At 44.4% G+C, this 22,789-nt stretch overlaps 2 protein-coding genes across 4 annotated transcripts; both read left to right on the top strand.

Annotated features, from left to right (window-relative positions):
• Window positions 1–604: 604 nt before the first annotated feature.
• On the top strand, window positions 605–10,012 carry LOC113128764 (malate dehydrogenase, cytoplasmic). 2 transcript variants are annotated; one of them, XM_026304307.1, is made up of 9 exons: window positions 605–923; window positions 4,397–4,495; window positions 5,538–5,634; window positions 6,911–7,086; window positions 7,741–7,863; window positions 8,338–8,514; window positions 8,603–8,716; window positions 9,022–9,111; window positions 9,565–10,012. In XM_026304307.1, exons 1-9 carry the CDS (start codon window positions 870–872, stop codon window positions 9,685–9,687), a joined length of 1,053 nt encoding a protein of 350 aa, XP_026160092.1. In that variant the 5' UTR covers window positions 605–869; the 3' UTR covers window positions 9,688–10,012. The 2 variants fall into 2 exon arrangements, with proteins under 2 accessions (XP_026160092.1, XP_026160093.1); XM_026304308.1 differs by lacking the exon at window positions 605–923 and adding an exon at window positions 3,168–3,298.
• Window positions 10,013–11,101: 1,089 nt separating this feature from the next.
• Window positions 11,102–22,416, top strand: LOC113128799 (UTP--glucose-1-phosphate uridylyltransferase-like). Of its 2 annotated transcripts, none has more exons than XM_026304370.2 (10): window positions 11,102–11,262; window positions 13,147–13,262; window positions 14,269–14,376; window positions 16,384–16,569; window positions 16,657–16,790; window positions 17,306–17,603; window positions 17,704–17,901; window positions 20,979–21,221; window positions 21,674–21,778; window positions 22,048–22,416. In XM_026304370.2, the coding sequence occupies exons 2-10, from the start codon at window positions 13,164–13,166 to the stop codon at window positions 22,153–22,155; spliced, it is 1,479 nt and encodes a 492-aa protein (XP_026160155.1). In that variant the 5' UTR covers window positions 11,102–11,262; window positions 13,147–13,163; the 3' UTR covers window positions 22,156–22,416. The 2 variants fall into 2 exon arrangements, with proteins under 2 accessions (XP_026160155.1, XP_026160154.1); XM_026304369.2 differs by lacking the exon at window positions 11,102–11,262 and adding an exon at window positions 12,269–12,465.
• Window positions 22,417–22,789: the final 373 nt, after the last annotated feature.

The raw sequence follows: 22,789 nt of genomic DNA, 5'->3' as shown, positions 1-22,789 counted from the left end.
CTGCAGTACACAGGTACAACTGTAAGAACATGTTCTTCTCATTGATGTGTGAGTTTGTTATTTTAACGTTACTAAAGTGCAAAAATACAACTAGAACGTATTCACCTCAAAATATATTTGATATTCCAACAGTCCAAGTGCAGATTGGCTCATTTCATGTATTACTGGTCTTTAAGTAGTGATGCAGTTTTCCAGCTGGTAGAACTGATGTGGACTACTGCACCTAGTTTAGGCCTTAACACCGATTCTATTTATATTTTGCTTCTTTATTTAGTTTTAGGAATCTGCATCTGTAAAGTACCTAATGCTGCCAGATATTTATAGTGGAGTAAAAATAGCACTGCAATAGCAACTGTGGTAGTACTGTAGTAACAGTGTCAGTAGTACCATGAAGTGTAAAGACTCAAGTACACACAGTACATGTGTAAATGTACTTCATTACACTGCACCACTGCAGGTCTGCATGCAGCACCAGTTCTGATTCTGCAGCACCCTGCCCTCATGTGACCCTAAACCTGTGGGTTGGAGCAGCCGCCTGGTGTCACATACAAAACTCCCTCGGCTTTTTCCCGGATTTTAGCTTCCAGCCTTTCACCTGTGATTACACATGAAGGCTCAGCGGCTATTTGCGTCCCTGCAATCTAATTAAGTGACTAGACTGCTGCGGGGGGGTGGAGGTGGAGGTGGGAGCGAGTCCCGGGCACGAAGAAGCACAAGAAGCCGTGAGAGTCGAGCTGCAGCGCGGACCGAGGTGTCTGTCTCTCCTCCTCTGTGGGTGTCCACCTGTCTCCCTCTCCCGGTAACGTTACCGTGACGGACCGAGCCGCCATTTCTCCTTCAGAGGACGCTGAGTATCGACAGCTGGGACCATGTTGACGCTGCTGACCTCCATGTATCTGGTGGTGCGGGCGGTTTCCTCGCAGGTGAGTGAAACCGACACACCGGCCGTTAGCGCGGCCACCGGGGGGACGGAGCTGACCGCGCGTCCTTGAACGCAGCACCAAAGACGAGTCCAGTTACCGGACACTAAGTTCGTTATAAATGTCTGGGATAGTGAGGTGCATTTCTGGAAACCTGCATGGGTGGACGGACGGTAACCTGGACAGGAAACAGCTGTGTTTTCACCTGGGCCTTTTCTGTCCAGGTATGAAAATGGCGGCCGGAAACCCGACACCGCCGCGTTGTGAGTGAAGGACCTGGGCAGGTCGCGTCTTTTTCAGAGCCCGTCATCTTTAATTCAGCCAGACTCGGCTCTTCTCCGCAGCTTTGGCTGCAAATGTTCAGGGCAAAGTGAAGCCAGGTGGGAAACAACACCACATCCGGCCCCAGCCTTCAAAATAAAAGTCTCGCATTTAGACTTTGTTTTCATGCGTATGTTCAAATATTAATGGGCCCTGAGCACAGATAAGACCAAAAATACAATATCTGTATGTAAAATGTTGTGTTTGTGAGCTTTTTGGTTGTTTGGCATCAATTTATAGACATTTTGCACCTCACGGGTCTTTTTAAAATATATTTTTGTAGTTTGTGTTTCCCTGTAGTTATTCAGCACGTCTTTGAACACGTTTTGCATGTCTCAAGTTTGTCTCTTTACATTAGTATTTTGCATTTCTATATTCATTTTGTTTGTGTTAATTTTACATCTTTTTACAGTCCCAGGCGTACCGAGGCCTTTATGTGCAGTTTCTTAAAGTACTCAGGCTTCCTCCTGCACATGTATCTTAATGTTGACATGTTTAATAGTAAAGGATGAAATTATTCTTTGTCAAGAGGCTGTTGCAGTTTTTATACAGCAACTATATTTATATTCGTACTTTTATTTTGAAGGCTGGGTTACCGGACGTACGTCACTCGTCCATGTTTTAGTGCTGCCTTTGCTGCAGCAGATTATCAGCACCGCGGTCAGTTCCCACCTGGCTGCCAGCAGCACAGACCTGCATCCTGTTTTAGCTGCACCTGGTGTCACCTGGTTTAATGTGACCACCTTCACTTTCATCCTCAGGTCGTTGCCTTCAGGTGACATACACGGCCAAAAGTATGTGGACACCTGAACCCTAACCTAAATAAAATTCTGCTGCTGGTAGGTGGTGCACTGTACATGTGATGTTCTGATTAAGGATAAAATGGTCTTCTTATTTTATCACAGGGTGCTCGTAAAGTCTTTTGTTAGTTTTCATCCAACACCAGTAAAGGAGTCATGAGGACATGAAAAATAAATATTTAACAAAGGTGGAAGTATCGTCTCTACAGGACCAGGAACCAAAATCTGACAAAACATAAAATGTTTAAGTGTAAACAGCCACAACAAGACAATATTTAAAGTTCTTCGATTCAATTAATTGTCTTTATTCCTGGACAGATTTGGTGTCATCAGGTAGTTTAAAACAGAGAGAGTTGCATTGTCAAGTTCTTCAAAATATTATGAAGAACCAATCTCCGATTTGAAGCCACTTGATCAAAAATTCATATCGTCAGGCATCGTGACCTGTAAATGTGAGCAGACCAGTCAGATCGGCTCTGCACAGATTTACCTCCTGCCAGGCTGCAGATAACAGGCTCAACCAGACCTGCTGTCTGGGGACTGATCTTCAGGTGACCTTTCACCTTTGACCCTGATTTAAAAATTCATCAGTCTCTCAGAATAATTCACAGATCTTAAGAAAATAATCAGTTGTTTTTCTGTTCCCAGTGGCCTTTGTGGGTTAAACACTTACTGGGACGTTGTTTTTAGAAAAACTTTTTTAAACATTGTTTAAACATCATAAATGAAAGTTGTTTTATCTTAAATGCAACAGAAGTCACGGGTGGAAAAACACTGGGAATAAAAAAACTACACTTTTTGTAGTCAAAACACCATAAAAATAAAATTCACTGTTTCCTGTCAGAAATATACCAAGCCTGTATAGAAATACTACATTTATGTGTTTTTATATTATATATATAATTATATATTTATATTTTTATTTTGTACATTAATTATTAAATATGTAATAAATATATCTAATACGTTTCCGTTACCGACCACCAGGTCCCGCCAAAGTGCATCTTCAGTTAAAACCCGTTTTCATCGAACTTTTCCTATTGGGCGCGGTTTGACCAGAGCGGTGCATTGTGGGAGAGCGTGTTTTTTTTGTGGCGTTAGCTGGACGAAAATGGTCGCGTTAGAGTCTTGACGTGACTACAACTCCCGTGGTGCGCAGGGGAGCAGCCGTTTTACCGCCTGACTGTAGAAGAGACGCATAGAGGTGACCCCTCCGTCTCCGCAGACCTCAGGCGACTTCACCCGCTGACAGAGATGGTAAGACCCGTTAGCTGCTCCCTGTCTCTTTTCTCTACATATACACGTGAAAGCCGTTTTCTCCCGGTGCAGTTTAGAGTCACTATACGTCTGTTAAGTTATTTATTATGGTTCAGGGCAACAGATGCGCTTGTAGTTGACATTGACTTAGCGTTACAAGGCGGAAGCGGCGTAATTCAATTTTAATTCATACTAATGTAATTTTTTTAGCGCGTTAATGGCGTTTTCTTGTGCCCCGAATTCTTGATCAACCAACCCAGGACAGAGCTGTCATGTGCAGGGACGACCCGCAGATAAAACACGGTGGTTGAATAAAAACGGGCAGGTGTAACGTTAGGATCTGCAGCGGAGAGTCCGGGCTCGTTTCCGCCGTTTCAACACTCGCCAATCCGCTATAACTACATTCATACAGCTGCCTCCATTTTACTTGGTGCAGGCTGTGTCGTGGCTTCAGCGTCACGTTACATCATCGGCCCATTGTTTGGTTCCGCCATTGTGGCCAATCGGTACCAGTTTCATCAGCTCCGGATCTCGCCTCACAAACCGCCGGTTTAACGAATCGTTGCCTTTCACACAAGTCGCGACTTGTTTGATTTGATATGAGGCGATTTGTGAATGTACCGGAGTCATCCTTCATTTCGGCTGCGACCCGAGTCACTGCTCTTTGTTTGTTGTGCTGAAATCCTGACCTTAGTTAGTGCAGACTCCTGTGAACTAATGACAGGAGCTGAGGGTTTGACTGACTGATTTCACACAGGCCGAATCCAGTATGAGAGTTGGTACAAAAGCTCAGGTCTAAAATTAAACTAATGTCATAGCAGCTTTAAACAGTATCTAAGGTTATTGTACATTAAACAGTGGCTTTAATTGGGGTTTGGTGGTAGATCCTCTTCATACTGAGGATGTGGTCCCACAGGAGGAGCAGGCATGATAATGTGTGTAAACCAACACCGTCACTATGTGGACGAGGTGGCCTCTGTGAATAAATTGAGCCCAACACTTCAGAGCAGCAGTGCAGGTTTTTCCTGCTTTGTTCCCTTGTGTTAATTATGTAGGTCAGTGACACATATGAATCATTGGCGTTTGTCTCCCTTGCAGGCTGAACCGATCCGTGTTGTGGTGACCGGCGCTGCTGGCCAGATCGCCTACTCCCTGCTGTACAGCATCGCCAAGGGGGATGTGTTTGGGAAGGACCAGGTAAGACTGAGCTGTGATTATGTAACCTGCAGCAGCGGATCCCCCTTCTCCAGAAGCTGATGACTGCACAGCTGTTGACTCTTACATAATGGACTCAGCAGGAATAAAGAGCATGTTTTAATGGAGCAAGGCCTTCAGCTTTCTGGAGTCCTGATCATCGTAAAGCCTTTAAAGCTTTGTTTTTAGGTCCTCACAGCTGTTTTATAGTTCATTTATCTAAAGAATCTAAGGAGGGTGTGATTAAAAGGTTCAGACTCAGCTGGAGGTGTGAAACTTTGGACTAATATTTATCAGTGTTTGTCTCTGCCAGCTCTCATTTGCTGATTTATACATGCCGAATGAAAGAGCGTGATATATCTACTTTACACAATGTTTTAAATTAAACTAAATTTAGTTTTTATCCTTGACAAAATGCAAAACAACACTACATTACAAGATTTTTAATGGAGTTTGGTGATAAGTTCTCCTTTATAAATTCTCCTCAAGGTTCTTGATGGTTCCCACATTTTATGACTCTTGCTGCATTTCTACCATACATGGAAATACTGGAAATGGTTCGGAATTTACAATTTTTCCAAACTGAGACCGACCTGGAAACGTGGGAAGGATCTGGTAAATAAAATCATGATGTGGTGCATGTGGTACTGAGCAGTATCAGAGTAGTCAGATTCCCAATACGCTGCTCTGTCTGTAAAATGAAAGTAAAGGAGAAGCTGTAAAAAAGTGGAGTGTAAAACATTTAGCTCAGTTTTAAAATGACGAAGAGAATAAAAGGTGAAATCTCATTAGTTTGATAGTTTTCTCTGCACTGACTGAGTTTGTGCCAGTGTTACTGTTTAAAACACGACCTTCATGCTTCACTCTGTGTCCTGGTGAGACCATGAAAGTCATTGAAAGGTCCTTGAGTCGAGTCGAGTGTGAAAGCAGGTGTTGACGTGAACTACACATGTTCCAGTTTCACACTGCAGGGTTCCACTTCACTTTACGTACCAACGTGTGTTGATGCAGTACCTGATTTGTTCGTTTCCTGTCTCGCCATCAGCCAATCATCCTGATCCTCCTCGACATCCCCCCCATGCTCCCGGTGCTGGATGGAGTCGTCATGGAGCTGCAGGACTGCGCCCTCCCACTGCTGAGGGGTGAGTCTCTTGATGTGTCTGTGTCTGTGTCTGTGTCTGTGTCTGTGTCTGTGTCTGTGTCTGTGTCTGTGTCTGTGTCTGTGTCTGTGTCTGTGTCTGTGTCTGTGTCTGTGTCTGTGTCTGTGCCTGGTTAGTCACCTGACAACCCACTGGATGGATTTTTGGCAGGTCGTAAATGTTGGTCGACTGTCTGCAGGTCTGGTTTCCCATAATTCCACGTTAGGATACTTAATGCACCTGTGCAGATACAAAGACAAGGTCGTACTATCAGAGGTCACAGTTTGGGGACAGGATACTTGTTTGTTGGTTTCTGTGCAAAGTCAAATGGGGGAAAGTTGACATCAGCTCCTCTGACGCAGCCATTTTGTTTGAAAACCTTTATTGAGAAGAACAAACCAGCTCAGCGGGAGCTCTGACATCAGGCCTGAACAGTTTCAGGCCAGTCAACACGTGTAGTGTCAGTTTGCACATGGTTCATATAATAATAATAATAAAGATCCCACAGCGTCTGCTCGTGTTAAATGAACCTGTGTCAGTGGAAACTGCTCTGACTTCAGGCTGGAGAATATTTTTAACAGTGTTTGTCAGACTGTGGGGGGAGGAGGAAGGAGTGTCTGAAACGAGGCTTCTGGTTGGCTGGGGGTTAAACCGCTGCAGCAGCCAATCAGAGCAGTGGTGGGACAACAATGGACGTAGGAGACGTGAACCTTGACTGAAGTCCAGGCCGATAGCATCGGGGTTATTTCCAACCCAGAGACAACAAACACATGTGATTGTCAGGATCAGTCATTTAAATAAAGAACCTGATAAAAATAGACTAATGTGTGAAAGTGAAGTTATGCAAATGGTACAAAGGGTCAAGGTTCACACAGCCTTTTTTTTTTTTTTTTTTTTAAATGAGTGTGGCTTATCAATACTAACACATCAGATAATCCTAATCAATCAGTTCAAACAGCAGAGTCTCTGTTCAGCCTCTAACTGCAGCAGGTCAGAGGTCAACCTCACATCATTTCCCTCCAGGTCTGTGAATATGACATTTATCTGAGAGCGAGTTAATGGTAGAAATTATTTCTGCTAGAAACAGTTTGCACCTGTTTGGAACAGGTGATGGAGGTTTGACCCTGTTTCTGTTATAAATCAATCACTTCCTGTCAGTTTGTTTGTTTGTCAGTCTGCTCAGGGAGGCCACAGTCCAGACTTCACACTAAAATATTATTAATATTTAATTATTAATACAGTAGCTAATGAGCGTTGTCCCTGTCCTGTCAAAACACAGAGGTCATCCCCACTGACAAGGTGGAGGTGGGCTTCAAGGACATCGACGCCGCCATCTTGGTGGGCTCCATGCCCAGGAAGGAGGGCATGGAGAGGAAGGACCTGCTGAAGGCCAACGTCGCCATCTTCAAGACGCAGGGAGCCGCCCTGGACAAGTTCGCCAAGAAGACGGTCAAGGTGACGCTTCACTCTAACTCGCTCTCTGTGTTTAGGTGATGGGTGTGTTGAACAGCGCGCACAGAGCGACAGTCCGGGGAACTGAAAGTGCTTCCACAGCATCTTGTGACCGCAGCTCTTTCCTCTGACTCTGACGGTTTGTCCGCTGTCACACTGACGCTCTGCTGCACCGCTCAGCGTCCGACAGCAGCGTCGTGTCCCTGCAGAGGCTCAGGTCTGGGAAAGAGCAGCAGGCCTCGGAAGCTGTGGGGTCAAAGTTCCTCTGGGTGTGTTGTTTAACATGGACAACACACTGTGAGACCAGCAGATCTGCAGGAGGGTCACAGATGACCCGCAGTCTCAACAACAAACTTTCATTTGGACTTTCTGTCCTAACGTTGACAGACAAAACATCCTGGACGGCCCCAAACAAACATGGATGTGGGTCTTATTTCCTGCCATGTTACCTGTTTAACTCAGTTTCCTCTGAAAACATTTACCAGAAGCAGGTTTTAGTAAAAAACTGAGATAGAAACAGACTTTTTGCATGAATTTATATTTTATGAATAAACTGCTCCTCTCCAGGCGACAGTACACTGTAGCTCCAAAGAGGGCGCTGTTTCTCAGCGTTTGTGTTTATGGAAGTGACTGATGTTTTTTGGTTTTTCTTGTCAGGTTCTGGTGGTTGGAAACCCAGCAAACACCAACTGTCTGATCGCCTCCAAGTCTGCTCCATCCATCCCCAAGGAGAACTTCTCCTGCCTGACCCGACTGGACCACAACAGAGCCTGCTCCCAGGTGTGCACGTGCACACACACACACACACACACACACACACACACACAGATCACAGATGCTCTGAGGTTCATGTGTCACAAATTAAACTGGTTGATTGTCTTTGTTTAACTGAACCAGTACATGTGAATCAGCATCAGAGGTCAACAGGTCCTGCTGGGTCCAGTTTATTCAGCTATTCACCACACACAGTCCTTCCAACAGACACATTATAGACACACTGACCCGTAGGTGGCAGTTAAGAGGCAGAGGCAGACGACACCAGGTTAGTGAACATGGAGTCATGTTCTGCTTTGAGGGAAAGCAGGTTCTGAATGTTTTGAGGAATGAAACGTATCAGGTTTATTAGAGGAGACACACGCTGAGTTTTGGTGAATGTGAACAGAATTTTGTTCGTTGATGAGAAAACTCCACAGGGCGACTCTGAACCAAATGCTAATGAATGACACCTGTCCTGTGTCCGTCCCTCTGCCGCAGGTGGCCATGCGTTGCGGCGTGTTCTCTGACAGCGTGAAGAACGTCATCATCTGGGGGAACCACTCGTCCACCCAGTACCCCGACGTCCACCACGCCAAGGTCAACAAGCACGGCACAGAGGTGTCCGCCTATGACGGCGTGAAGGACGACGCCTGGCTCAGAGGAGACTTCATCTCTGTGAGTTTGACTCTGGGGTGTCCAAGATTTATTTCTATTTTATTTTGTAGTTTGTGTCTGGTTTTAAAACCTTCTCTTCCTCCTGCAGACGGTGCAGCAGCGCGGTGCAGCTGTCATCAAGGCCAGGAAACTGTCCAGCGCCATGTCCGCTGCCAAAGCCATCTGCGACCACATGAGGGACATCTGGTTCGGCACCAAGGAGGTTTGAGGCTTATTTGGATCCAGGTCTTTAGACAGTTTGAGGATCTGTTGGTCTCAGTGTGAAAGTCACTTCATCTCTGCAGAAGCTTTTTGGATTGATCCTCAGTAAAATCATCACCAACACTGAGGTCCAGCATATAGTAAAGCTCTGACTCTGACAAGTATTTTGTGGATTTATGGAACAAAGGGAATAAATCAGTTTCTCTAAAAACAAAAATCTGTTTGCATGTCAGATGTTTGTTTTGCTGATGAGCCTGCAGGTTTCAGTGTGTTGACTGAGAACTGTTGTTTGTTTCCTGCTGACAGGGTGAGTTCATCTCCATGGGCGTGTACGCTGCTGGAAACTCCTACGGCATCCCAGAGGACCTCATCTACTCCTTCCCCGTCCAGATCAAGGTAAGGGGGCCAATCGGCCGTCAATGAACACGACTGTTTAACAAGGCTGCTCCTGAAAATCCAGTCCAGTGTTTTCCAGCAGTGTCTCCGTATGGATGCTGGTTCTCAACCTTTTCTAAAATGCAGGGTTTCCTAAATGTCTCCATGTTGTGGTTCTTTCTCTGATCAGCTCATATTGATCACGCTGGAATAAAACTACAGAAGCAAAGCAGCCTGGTAATTGTTTGGAATATAAACTAAACAGGCAGCCAGGTGGGAGTCGTCACCTCTGCTGTAACTACATGAAAAAGCTGAGCAGAAAGAGAAGCTTCTTCCTGGAAACCTGTTTTGCTGTTGAACCATTTCTTTAGGGGATCGTTGCTGAGGACTCTGTTGTTGTTTACGGTCTGAAGAGCTGAATGAGGTGAACCTCAAAGCTCAGCCCTTGACCTTCCTTTCTGTCGTGCTCCACAGAACAAGACCTGGAAAGTGGTCGATGGCCTCCCCATCAATGACTTCTCCCGGGCCAAGATGGACGCCACAGCGGCCGAGCTGGTGGAGGAGCGAGACACGGCCCTGGACTTCCTGTCCCAGTGACTGTCACCCCCTGTTGGCCAACAGCAGCACTTAGGTCCCCTGAAGGTTCGCTGCTCACGTCTCTGAAGACAAAGCCCTCCGCTCTTATAACCATCCCAGCTGGCGTCTGTGTGTTACCTCTGTGTGTGTGTTTGTGTGTGAGCGTGTTTGTGTGTCACTAGGCCACCTCCTCAGGTTATCACAAAACCTGTTTAATAATCCCAACCTGGCCTCTTCCATCTGTAAGACACCGAGAGAATGTCTCTGTTGGTAGATAACACACACTATCTGTCCAGAAACTGTAACAACATGATATCACCAATAAAACAAGGAAACTGACACCAAACTGCAGCCTCCTCCATGCTTTTTAATGTTCACATCTGGTTTACCAAAAACCCCATCCAGGGTCTGTCCTCAGCGTAATGTGTGTGAATCCAGAACCTGGTTCATCCTATGGGTCTGAGCCGTAGACCTCCATTGTTGTCCAGAAACTATTAAAAACACAGCAGGGAGCCACACCGCTGACCTGGCTCACATGGTTCTTCCTCACCCACAATGGGAGGCCTGTCTGTTTCCAAAAACCAGGTCCAGATGTTGCTGAGACCAGAGAGAAGCTGGCACAGTTTTAAAAAGTTACAGATTTAACGACGCAGGCTTCTGCACATACGTGGCTAAACCGTGTTGTTGTTTCTGAGGGCTGCCAGTAGTTTAAAGAAACCACCAGGTGTCACTGTGCTTCCTTTGTTGGAAGCCCCTGATCTTCTTCAGCAATAACCCCATATGGGCTGATAAGGCACCAGGTATCACCAGAAACAAGGCCACATGAGGAGATTCATAAGACATTTAATTAGCTGACAGACCACTATGAGGGATGCAGGATTCTCCTGGTTAATCATACATTTTCAGTATCTCGCTAAAACCCATCACCTTCTATTACATGAAGCTGAACCAGGTTCTTGATTCACACACATTACGCTGAGGACCCCACATTCATTGGTGCTGTTGGTCTCTGGATGGGATCTGGACTCGGGGACACACTGAACCAGCAGCTTCGTCTTTTAAACTTTGATACAGATTTTTAATAATCAGGTGGTTTCTGTTAGAGTAACACATTAGAGTCACACACACTTTCTTCTGGTTCCAGCCTTATTTGTTTTTCTGTTATTTCAAATATTAAATTAATAGCACTGTCAATCATCTGCACACAAATAAAGTTTTGATTAATTGATTCAAAGACAAATGTAATAAAAGTTAATTACATGTCAATAAAACAAACAAGAGCTTAAAGTGAAATAAAAATAAATTACGTCACACCATTACGAGGGGGCGGGGCATGTGAGCCGCTACGTCTGATTGACGGGAGTCTTTAACCAATCACCGCTCTACGCACATGCGCGTACGTGCTACGTCACTGGCGCTATGTAACGGTGGGCGGGCAGCACGTCAGGCTCCGCTGCAGACGCAGGACGATGAGGTTGCGTTAATCCGGGGACATCCACCTTGTTTGGTCCTGATCCTGGTCCCTCCGGGTCTGAGCGGTGGTTTGTCCCGGCCTGAGGGAGTCCGTGAGCCTGTCCCGGTACTTTGACAGTTCAGGTGGGTAGCGGCTTCTTCAGACGCACCTGTGCGTGTTTGTGCACGAAAAGTTTGTCAGAAACCAAAACCCGGTTCGAAACGACTGAAGCTGCTTCTTCCTGCGTACGTGCGTGTGTGCGCGTGCACCTGTCCCCGCCATGCACGTCACTGTATTTTATGGTGATGACCTGGTTTAAAGTCGGTTAATGTTTGAGCAAGTCCACCGGAAATGAATGTAAGTCAATGTAATGTCCCCACGAAGAATGGAAACACTGTGTGTGTGTGTTTGCACTTGTATTTCTGTCTTTGAGAGGACCATTTGGCTGGTCCTCACTTTTCAGGGTCCCATCTGAGGGTTAGCACCTGGTTTTAGGTTTAAGGTTAGAATCCGGTTTAGGGTGGGGTCTAGGGAATCTATGTCCATGTCCTCACAAAGATGGAAATACAAGTGTATGTGTGTGTTTGAAACAATAAACTCACAGAAACACACTTAAAGTCAGAGACACATTAAACTATTTGACCTATTGATTAGCCTAACGATCATTGATTAAAGGTTAAAGGGTCTGATCCACTAGAGGCTCCTGACCTTTCACCTTTACATGCAGGTGTGAAGGTCACGTTATAGAAAGCACCAAAACACTGTTACACACTTTTTAGTAACCAAATGATAATAATGAGAAACTGATGCTGGTGACACTGCAACACTGGACCCTCCCTGGGAACTACTGTTTAAAATGACTAAACCTGGGTCCACTGGATCTGCAGGGAGTCGGTCCTGATGTTGGCAGCAGTTTAAATGTCATTTCCGACTATTTGCTCATTGATTAAACAGTTTCAGCTCCGCTCTGAACAATCGACCCACTTATTGTTTCAGCTCTGACTGTTGAAAACCCAGGAGTGTGTGTGACATGCAGGTGGCACTGAGTGGGCAGGGCGATCTCACACACACACACACACACACCGGCTGTGTGTGATTGGTGTGTGTGTCTGTGGGCAGGCCTTGTGTCGGGCTCAGGCTCGGAGCCGCAGACCCGTGAGCCTCCTCTGAGCTGAGGATGAGGAGGACTCCTGTTGTTCTCTGACGGCTGCTGGCTTTTTCTTTGGGACCATTTTTAACACGTGGACTCTCTGTGAGCCGACACACCTGCCACCGAAACCTTTCCACACGTCTGCTCATTATCCTGACGGGTTTTTAAACTGTGAAAATGTCTCTGCTTGTAGCCGGTGAGTTACACCCTCAGGGAAATGTACGATCTTATGGTTTCGGCTTCTTCTGAGTGGGATTTTGTTCAGTCGGTGGATTGTCCTCTCCTGAATATTCGGTCATTTTCAGTTCTGTGCCGAGGTCGGTTTGACGTGTTGTTTGACTCGGGTGTCGGAAGAAAGAAGAGGCTTCATGCTAAAACTGTAAATTCATCTAAAAAATGACAAAACATCAGGAAAGAATTTGATGCAGATGTTTTGTCTGTTGGATTTTTACAGTGTGGAGTTTCTGCAGTAAAGGATCTGAAAACTAAAACTGACTTTTGTGTTTTACTAGTTATTAGTTTAATAAAACAGTTGGGGGGGCAGATTTAGATTTAACTGAAGGAGTTTTAGGAGTTTTTACAGATTCTGCAAAGTTTGGAAAAGTTAGAATGAAAACTAACAGTTAATTATTAAATAGATATTTAATCTTTACTGCCGATGACAGTAATTTAACCTGATAACCTTAAACCTCAGTTTTGTTTCGACTGAGGTTGTTCAAGGTCAACGTTTATATTTTCTGGATATATTCTGTGTTTTCTCTTGACATTTGATAAATCACCCAGGTGGATTTCACAGAGCAAAACGGATTAAAACCCTGCAGGGACTTTAAATCCAGATCATTTTAATATATAACGACTTGTGTTTGTTTGTTTGCAGATCTGACCAGAGGAGCCATGACCGAGTTCCAGGAGAAGCTCCGTCAGCAGCACGAGGAGTCGATGCACCGCGAGTTGGAGGCGCTGCTCACTACCTCCAACAAGGCGGAAGCAGAGGTGGGAAACGCTGCAGGAGTCTGTTCACAGACATTACAGACATTTATTGGTCTGTTCTCAGCGTCTTCGGCTCCTTGCTGTTTCTCTTTAACTGGAACAAGGTTCAGGCACAGACTGTCCTGATGAGTCTGTGCCACCAACGCCGTTTTTGTTTTTTTGGATGAGCTCTGGCCTGCTGGTCAAACATGAGGTGAACGACCCTGAGGTCCTGAAAACCAGAACGTATGACTTGTCCTGCTGCAGCCAGTGAGAAACAAACTGGAGATGTTCAAATACAGTGTTTTACTTCATAGAGAACTGAATGGGTGGCAGTACAGTAGTACAGTATTACAGTATTAACAGTAACAACGCATCACATTAACCCTTCCTGTGTGTGTCGCAGCCTAATTCTTCCTCCACTGGTTCCACAACCATCAGCATCAATACACACTGAAGTTTGTTCTGACCCAGTCCCACACACACCGTCCTGCTGTAACTCATACTCACTACAGACCAAATGTGGATCCATCCGCTGCTGAAAATAGTCCCCAGCTAATGACCCGATTCCTGCTGTTTGTTTGTGAGTTTCTGAGCTCAGACCCACAGGCGGCGTGGGAAAGACAAAGTACTGAAAGAACACGCTGTTGGTTTGGGCCAGAAGAAAAATCAAACATGAGCTTGTTGCTAAGAATAAATACTCAAACTGTTCTCTGGAGTAAATAAAACAGACCGGCCAGAAATGACCAGTGCACACAAAGGGGAGGGGGTTTTGTGGTTCCATGATACCAGATTGTGGATGTTTGTGTTGGTTTCAGTCAGTAACTGTTACATTAACCAACATTACTGATTTAAACAAACATCTCAACTGTCCTGACAGAAAATACAGGTTCTGCCGACATTTGGCACAAACACGTGAAGTTCAGAGGTGAATTTGTGTATTTGATCCTCATCACTTCCTCATCACAGGTCTCCTTATTTCGTGTTTCTGTCTGCAGAAGGTGACGATGTTTGCTTGGTTCTGTTCCAGATCTCCAGAAAGGATTTCCATGGCTTTAAGAACCTCTTCCACAGATTTCTCCAGGTCAAAGGTCCCTCGGTCGACTGGCCCAAGATCAACCGGCCGCCGGAGGAGTCGGTAAGCGCCACATAGCTGCGCTCATGCCAGCACTGCTGTTCACCAGAGCTCGGTTTCATGTTGCAGTGCTGTAATCCAAGGTCAGTGTCCACACTGAGGCTCATGCTGGCAGCTAATCCTGCTCTCTGCTGCTGCGCTGTGGTGACTGGACGGTTAGTTTTGATGTGGTTGCTGCTTTAACATTTAAAGTGAAAACCTTTTGGGCTCATGAAAACAGTCTCAGCCAGTGAAGGGGGACTGGACCATATGAGAGACATCAAGTCTGAGTCACTGGGATGTGAACGGGGCCTAAAACTGAATCAGAACAAATACACAGCAGTTAACTCAGTGTGTTTTAGTATAAATCCAGTGTAACTGGACGTCTCTCTGTCCTCGATGAATGTGCAGAACGTGGAACTGATCCTTTAAATGGTTCGACTACTGCAGAGCCTCACGCTTCACAAACCAGCTAACGAAACCAGATCTGAGGACAGAGAACATTCAGGCTAAAGCCAACTGTTTATCAGCAGGGTGACATTTGATGCACACACACACTCACGACCGGTCCATCCCCTCGGTGTTCCCAGAATTCCCGGGCAGAGTGAAATTTAGTCCTAAGAATAGTCTGACCGCTGCAGCATTTAAGAGTCCAGTTTGAGGGTGGTGAGGTCAGGCGGACGTTGACATTTGTCCCCAGTGGGACTGTGGTCTGTGGACACTCTGGGGCAGCCGCTCGTCTTCAGATCCTCACCACGCCCACAGAGTCCTAACTACCTTTATTAATGACCTTAACTCTGATGTCTGAGTCTGATCCCACAGGACAGTCTCATCGCAGAATGTGAAACACTATATCCTCAGTGTACTTATGCAGGTCACACACATGGTTTTATGTCCATCGGTTGATTCCTCCTGTCAGTTCACATCCAGCACCACCGTGTTGTTCTGCAAAAGCCAGCAGAGTGTAATATCCAGAGTATGAATCCAGAACCTGGGTTAGGTTATTGGTGTATTAGGGTTAGGGAGGTCTACGGCACAGACCGATAACCTAAACCAGGTTCTGGATTCACGCACGTTATGCTGATTACACCACATTCATTAGTCTCTGGATGGGATTTATGGAAAATTACACAAACACACAGAATCAGCAGCTGCTGCCCTTAGACAGAAGTTGAACTTTCCTGTTAGTTTCATTAGGTCTAAGGTCTTGACTTCACCCTGACCCTGATCTCCAGCTGACACACGGATTATTGACGACTTGTGCTGTGGCTGTTTGCTGTTTAATGTAACATTAACCTGACGGCCGGTGCAGCTCAGGCCTGCAGAGTTTAGTGGCTTTACATTATCAGGAAACAAAGTCCACAACCATGAAGTGATGTTGGTGCTGTGTTATTTAGTGTGAGCACGGTCTCTAAGGTCCCCACAGCTCTGCTTTAACAAATGGACAGTGTCACACCAGCTGAGTGTAGTTTATATAGAGACACACACGGTGTCCATAAATACATGTGTCCTTGCTGTGTGTCAGCCTGTGTCATGTGAGGAGGCTTTAAAGGTCGCACACATTCATTCACATGGAGTTCAGTTTGGTTTCATGCCTGGGCTTGTTCTGGTCGTGCGGTTCTGGAAAGGTGACACAGAAGAATCTGATCAGACTAATCGATGTCTGATCAGTTTGCTGATGTTTCTCTTGTTTGTTCGTCGAATTTATATCAATCAAATGTCTCTAAGTCCAACACGGTCACACCAACAAACACTTGAAGACCAAGTTTCTTTTAATTATATTTAACAAAAATTTGTTGTGCATTGAGGAAATTTAATGTTTGAAACATCATAAAAATGTGATGCATCTTTTCATGAACGTCCTGAAATCAGACCAATAGTTTCCATCAAACAAAGCACAGTGAATAAAGTAGAGCTGGTCCTGCACCGTATTAAAACACACTGAGACGTGATCTGAGGATTTAAATGTTTTCAGCTTTATTCTGTAACCTGGTACGCACCCAACTCCTCGTCTCTTTAACCCATGTCCAGATCCAGCCCTACGAGAAGATCAAAACCAAGGGTCTGCCCGACAACATCACAGCCAGTCTCAACAAGCTCGCTGTGGTCAAACTGAATGGCGGCCTGGGAACCAGCATGGGCTGCAAGGGCCCCAAGAGTCTGATCAGCGTCCGCAACGAGAACACCTTCCTGGACCTGACGGTGCAGCAGATCGAGGTAGGTCCGCCTAACGGTCGGAGCAGGAGGCAGCTGTGAAGGCCGAACCGACGAGAGTCAGTCGTCTCTTTCTCTGCTCGTTTTCAGCACCTAAACAAAACCTATAACGCCAGCGTGCCGCTCGTGCTGATGAATTCCTTCAACACTGACGAGGACACGAAGAAAATCCTGCAAAAGTACAAACACCACCGGGTCAACATTCACACCTTCAACCAGAGCAGGTACTGCACGGCCTCAGCAGCTCGCTCTGCTGTCTCCAGACCCTGACCCAGCATCACAACTAAACCCCTTACCCTGACCCTGAATCTGGCCCTAAACCTAACCCTAAACTTGATTCTGAACCTGGTTCTAACCTGAACCGTAAATCCTCAAACAGGTCTTTAAAGTGAGCACTGTGAACATGTCCCTAATTGATCTAAATTTCAAACTGAGTAAACTCTTTCCTGTCTTTTTCTTTCCAAATTAAGAGCGTGTCCACTCTGGATAAATCTGAAAGTGTCCTTTGTAATTTATGTTAAATTTTTATTTATTATTAGAATTTTTTAGTACTTCGTAGATTCCAGTCTTAACAGTGACTAATAGATAAAAAACAAACTGTAAGTAAAATGTAACAGCAGATAATCAGATAATAACATTTTGTGTTTGTGTTTGTTTAAAGTCCACATCAAAATAACAAAACAGTTCAAATATAAGTTAAAATCCTGTAAACTGAGTTCGTGCTGCATCTGTCCTGCAGGTATCCCAGGATCAACAAGGAGTCCCTGCTGCCCGTTGCCAAAAACATGGGAATGAGTGGCGATAACGCGGAGGCCTGGTACCCGCCGGGTCACGGAGACATCTACGCCAGCTTCTACAACTCCGGGCTGCTGGACAAACTCATCGCCGAGGGGAAAGAGTACATCTTCGTGTCCAACATCGACAACCTGGGTGCCACCGTCGACCTCTTCATCCTCCAGCACCTGATGAGCCAGCCGGAAGACAAACGCTGCGAGTTCATCATGGAGGTCACGGATAAGACCAGAGCCGACGTCAAGGTGAAAATGATCATCTTTAGGGTTTAATTAAGTCGTCAGATGACGTCAGGCGGGTGTGGTGATCCGCAGCCTCTCAGTGCCTCCTGTTTTCTGCATACAGGGTGGTACTCTGATCCAGTACAAGGACCACCTGAGGCTGCTGGAGATTGCTCAGGTCCCAAAGGCCCACGTCGACGAGTTCAAGTCTGTCACCAAGTTCAAGATCTTCAACACCAACAACCTGTGGATCTCTCTGCCCGCCATCAAGCGGCTGCAGGATAAGAACGCCATGGACCTGGAGATCATCGTCAACCCGAAGGTGACGAACATCGTCCAGAAGAAATGAGTTTAGTTTCAGTCAACTCACAGCAGCTCATACTTCTAATTTGAAGTACTTTATATACCGATGGGTAGCTGAGGTTAACTACCTTATATACTTCTAATTTGAAGTACTTTATATACCCCTGGGTAGCTGACGTTAACTACCTTATATACTTCTAATTTGAAGTACTTTATATACCACTGGGTAGCTGACGTTAACAACCTTATATACTTCTAATTTGAAGTACTTTATATACCCCTGGGTAGCTGACGTTAACTACCTTATATACTTCTAATTTGAAGTACTTTATATACCGCTGGGTAGCTGAAGTTAACTACCTTATATACTTCTAATTTGAAGTACTTTATATACCGCTGGGTAGCTGACGTGAACTACCTTATATACTTCTAATTTGAAGTACTTTATATACCGCTGGGTAGCTGACGTTAACTACCTTATATACTTCTAATTTGAAGTACTTTATATACCGCTGGGTAGCTGACGTTAACTACCTTATATACTTCTAATTTGAAGTACTTTATATACCGCTGGGTAGCTGACGTTAACTACCTTATATACTTCTAATTTGAAGTACTTTATATACCGCTGGGTAGCTGACGTTAACTACCTTATATACTTCTAATTTGAAGTACTTTATATACCCCTGGGTAGCTGACGTTAACTACCTTATATACTTCTAATTTGAAGTACTTTATATACCGCTGGGTAGCTGACGTGAACTACCTTATATACTTCTAATTTGAAGTACTTTATATACCGCTGGGTAGCTGACGTGAACTACCTTATATACTTCTAATTTGAAGTACTTTATATACCGCTGGGTAGCTGAGGTTAACTACCTTATATACTTCTAATTTGAAGTACTTTATATACCGCTGGGTAGCTGAGGTTAACTACCTTATATACTTCTAATTTGAAGTACTTTATATACCGCTGGGTAGCTGAGGTTAACTACCTTATATACTTCTAATTTGAAGTACTTTATATACCGCTGGGTGGCTGACGTGAACTACCTTATATACTTCTAATTTGAAGTACTTTATATACCGCTGGGTAGCTGACGTTAACTACCTTATATACTTCTAATTTGAAGTACTTTATATACCGCTGGGTAGCTGAGGTTAACTACCTTATATACTTCTAATTTGAAGTACTTTATATACCGCTGGGTAGCTGACGTTAACTACCTTATATACTTCTAATTTGAAGTACTTTATATACCGCTGGGTAGCTGAGGTTAACTACCTTATATACTTCTAATTTGAAGTACTTTATATACCGCTGGGTGGCTGAGGTGAACTACCTTATATACTTCTAATTTGAAGTACTTTATATACCGCTGGGTAGCTGACGTGAACTACCTTATATACTTCTAATTTGAAGTACTTTATATACCGCTGGGTAGCTGACGTTAACTACCTTATATACTTCTAATTTGAAGTACTTTATATACCGCTGGGTAGCTGACGTTAACTACCTTATATACTTCTAATTTGAAGTACTTTATATACCGCTGGGTAGCTGACGTTAACTACCTTATATACTTCTAATTTGAAGTACTTTATATACCGCTGGGTAGCTGACGCTAACTACCTTATATACTTCTAATTTGAAGTACTTTATATACCGCTGGGTAGCTGACGTTAACTACCTTATATACTTCTAATTTGAAGTACTTTATATACCGCTGGGTAGCTGACGTGAACTACCTTATATACTTCTAATTTGAAGTACTTTATATACCGCTGGGTAGCTGACGCTAACTACCTTATATACTTCTAATTTGAAGTACTTTATATACCGCTGGGTAGCTGACATTAACTACCTTATATACTTCTAATTTGAAGTACTTTATATACCGCTGGGTAGCTGACATTAACTACCTTATATACTTCTAATTTGAAGTACTTTATATACCGCTGGGTAGCTGACGCTAACTACCTTATATACTTCTAATTTGAAGTACTTTATATACCGCTGGGTAGCTGACGCTAACTACCTTATATACTTCTAATTTGAAGTACTTTATATACCGCTGGGTAGCTGACGCTAACTACCTTATATACTTCTAATTTGAAGTACTTTATATACCGCTGGGTAGCTGACGTTAACTACCTTATATACTTCTAATTTGAAGTACTTTATATACCGCCGGGTAGCTGACGTTAACTACCTTATATACTTCTAATTTGAAGTACTTTATATACCGCCGGGTACCTGACGTTAACTACCTTATATACTTCTAATTTGAAGTACTTTATATACCGCCGGGTAGCTGACGTTAACTACCTTATATACTTCTAATTTGAAGTACTTTATATACCGCTGGGTAGCTGACGTTAACTACCTTATATACTTCTAATTTGAAGTACTTTATATACCGCTGGGTAGCTGACGTTAACTACCTTATATACTTCTAATTTGAAGTACTTTATATACCGCTGGGTACCTGACGTTAACTACCTTATATACTTCTAATTTGAAGTACTTTATATACCGCTGGGTAGCTGACGTTAACTACCTTATATACTTCTAATTTGAAGTACTTTATATACCGCTGGGTAGCTGACGTCAACTACCTTATATACTTTTAATTTGAAGTACTTTATATACCGCTGGGTAGCTGACGTCAACTACCTTATATACTTCTAATTTGAAGTACTTTATATACCGCTGGTTAGCTGACGTCAACTACCTTATATACTTCTAATTTGAAGTACTTTATATACCGCTGGGTAGCTGACGTCAACTACCTTATATACTTCTAATTTGAAGTACTTTATATACCGCTGGGTAGCTGGCGTTAACTACCTTATATACTTCTAATTTGAAGTACTTTATATACCGCTGGGTACCTGACGTTAACTACCTTATATACTTCTAATTTGAAGTACTTTATATACCGCTGGGTACCTGACGTTAACTACCTTATATACTTCTAATTTGAAATACCTGAAACAAATGAGAAATGAAACAAATACATTTGAAGTAGATGAGGAGTCACCCAGTGCTGTGGTTTCCTACTCTCAGTGAACCCCTGAATGTCTCTGCAGACGCTGGATGGAGGACTGAACGTCATCCAGCTGGAGACAGCGGTGGGCGCCGCCATCAAGAGCTTCAATAACGCCATGGGTGTGAACGTCCCACGCAGCCGCTTCCTGCCGGTGAAGACGTCTTCCGACCTGCTGCTGGTGATGTCGAACCTGTACAGCATGGACGCCGGCTCGCTCACCATGAGTGAGAAGAGAGAGTTCCCGACCACGCCGCACGTCAAGCTGGGCAGCTCCTTCACCAAAGTCAGTCCCTGAACCTCTGCTGCTGTTTCAGTCACACAGCCGTGTTGTTGTAATGATCCTTCAATGCCACAATTAAAGGAGTCGAAAAGCGAAGGCAAATTTGTTTATACATTTACTAATGTGCAGTACATGAGTGAGATAAAAAAATAAAATGTCAACAGAAAATATAATTTATTTAGAGTGGAATATAAAATACACTTAGTAGAATGAAAACGAGTTTAGACATGAATCAGGCTTGACAGCTGTGAGTGGATCAGTTCATCATCATCGTCTGTGTTTTCTCTGTGCTGTTTTTGTCCAGTTTGGTTAAAAACACGTGGATCGTATTTTTCATTTCTGTTGTCATTTATTGACACAAAGACAAACTGAAGGACTGAGCTGTCGTCATGAGCTGGTCATGTCTGTAGTTTCCTGATGATGATGATGATGTTGGTGATGTCTGTGTTCTGCAGGTTCATGACTTTCTGGCCAGGTTTGAAAGCATCCCCGACATGTTGGAGCTCGATCACCTGACCGTGTCCGGAGACGTCACCTTCGGAAAGAACGTGTCTCTGAAGGTAGAGAACGTTTCAGTCGCGATCTGTGACACTTCACAGCTTTCATCAGATTCTTTGTTTTTTAAAAAAAAGATAATTGACGTGTTCTTCACTGAGGGAGTTGAGTTTTTGTAATTCACCCCAAATGCCCCCTAGAGAGTAAGCAATAATGAATGTGGTGTACCCAGCAAGATGTTTTCTTTGTCAGGTTTGACTAAAAGAAAACAGATGTTTCTGCATCATTTACAGACAAAGAGTCTGTTAATCAGACTGTTGTATTCCTTCCCCAGGGCACCGTCATCATCATAGCCAATCATGGTGACCGGATTGATATTCCTGCTGGGGCGATGCTGGAGAACAAGATCGTTTCAGGGAACCTGCGGATCCTCGACCACTGAGGCCTTCTGGGGGAAAAAGGCCTCTTGCACCTTTAACAGACTGAGAGATTCACTGATGAACTGTTACAGACGCAGGATTATGTTTGTTTTTGTCAAGGGTCAAAGGTCAACATCCTTGTTCCTGCTGCACCGCACGGACAATCAGCTGCTTACGAGCTTTTCAAGGAGAAACCTGCTGTTACTGCTTTAAAAACACGTCACTGCAAAGTCTGAGGCAACTGCTCGTCTTTGTCCTGTCAAATAAAGAATATGCAACATGGATCAGCTGGTTTTGTGATTTTTTTTTTTGGATTTTTTTTCTGTGTGTGTGTGTGTGTGTGTGTGTGTGCGCGCGCGTGCGTGCGAGAAAGTGAGAGAGAGACATGAACCTTGCCATCTCACGACCACCAGCTGTGCCAATACAGAGACAACCAGTAATGGTTCAGAGGTCTTTATTAACAGTGTAGAGACCAAGCTGGCCTGAATCTGGCAGCTTCTTCTTACTTTTACTTTTTATGCTCCGTCTGTTTCAGCTCGCTGCCTCATTTGTGCCAACATCTCGCTCCTGCCGTCGTCCTGCGGATCGATGCCCACGAGCTCCACAGAAGTGGTATCCAGGATGGCAATCTTGTCCAGCATCCATGCAGTCTTCCTT

Source organism: Mastacembelus armatus, chromosome 1 (assembly GCF_900324485.2).
Source record: "Mastacembelus armatus chromosome 1, fMasArm1.2, whole genome shotgun sequence".
Classification (NCBI taxonomy): domain Eukaryota; kingdom Metazoa; phylum Chordata; class Actinopteri; order Synbranchiformes; family Mastacembelidae; genus Mastacembelus; species Mastacembelus armatus.
This window is presented reverse-complemented; position numbering and strand designations above follow the sequence as displayed.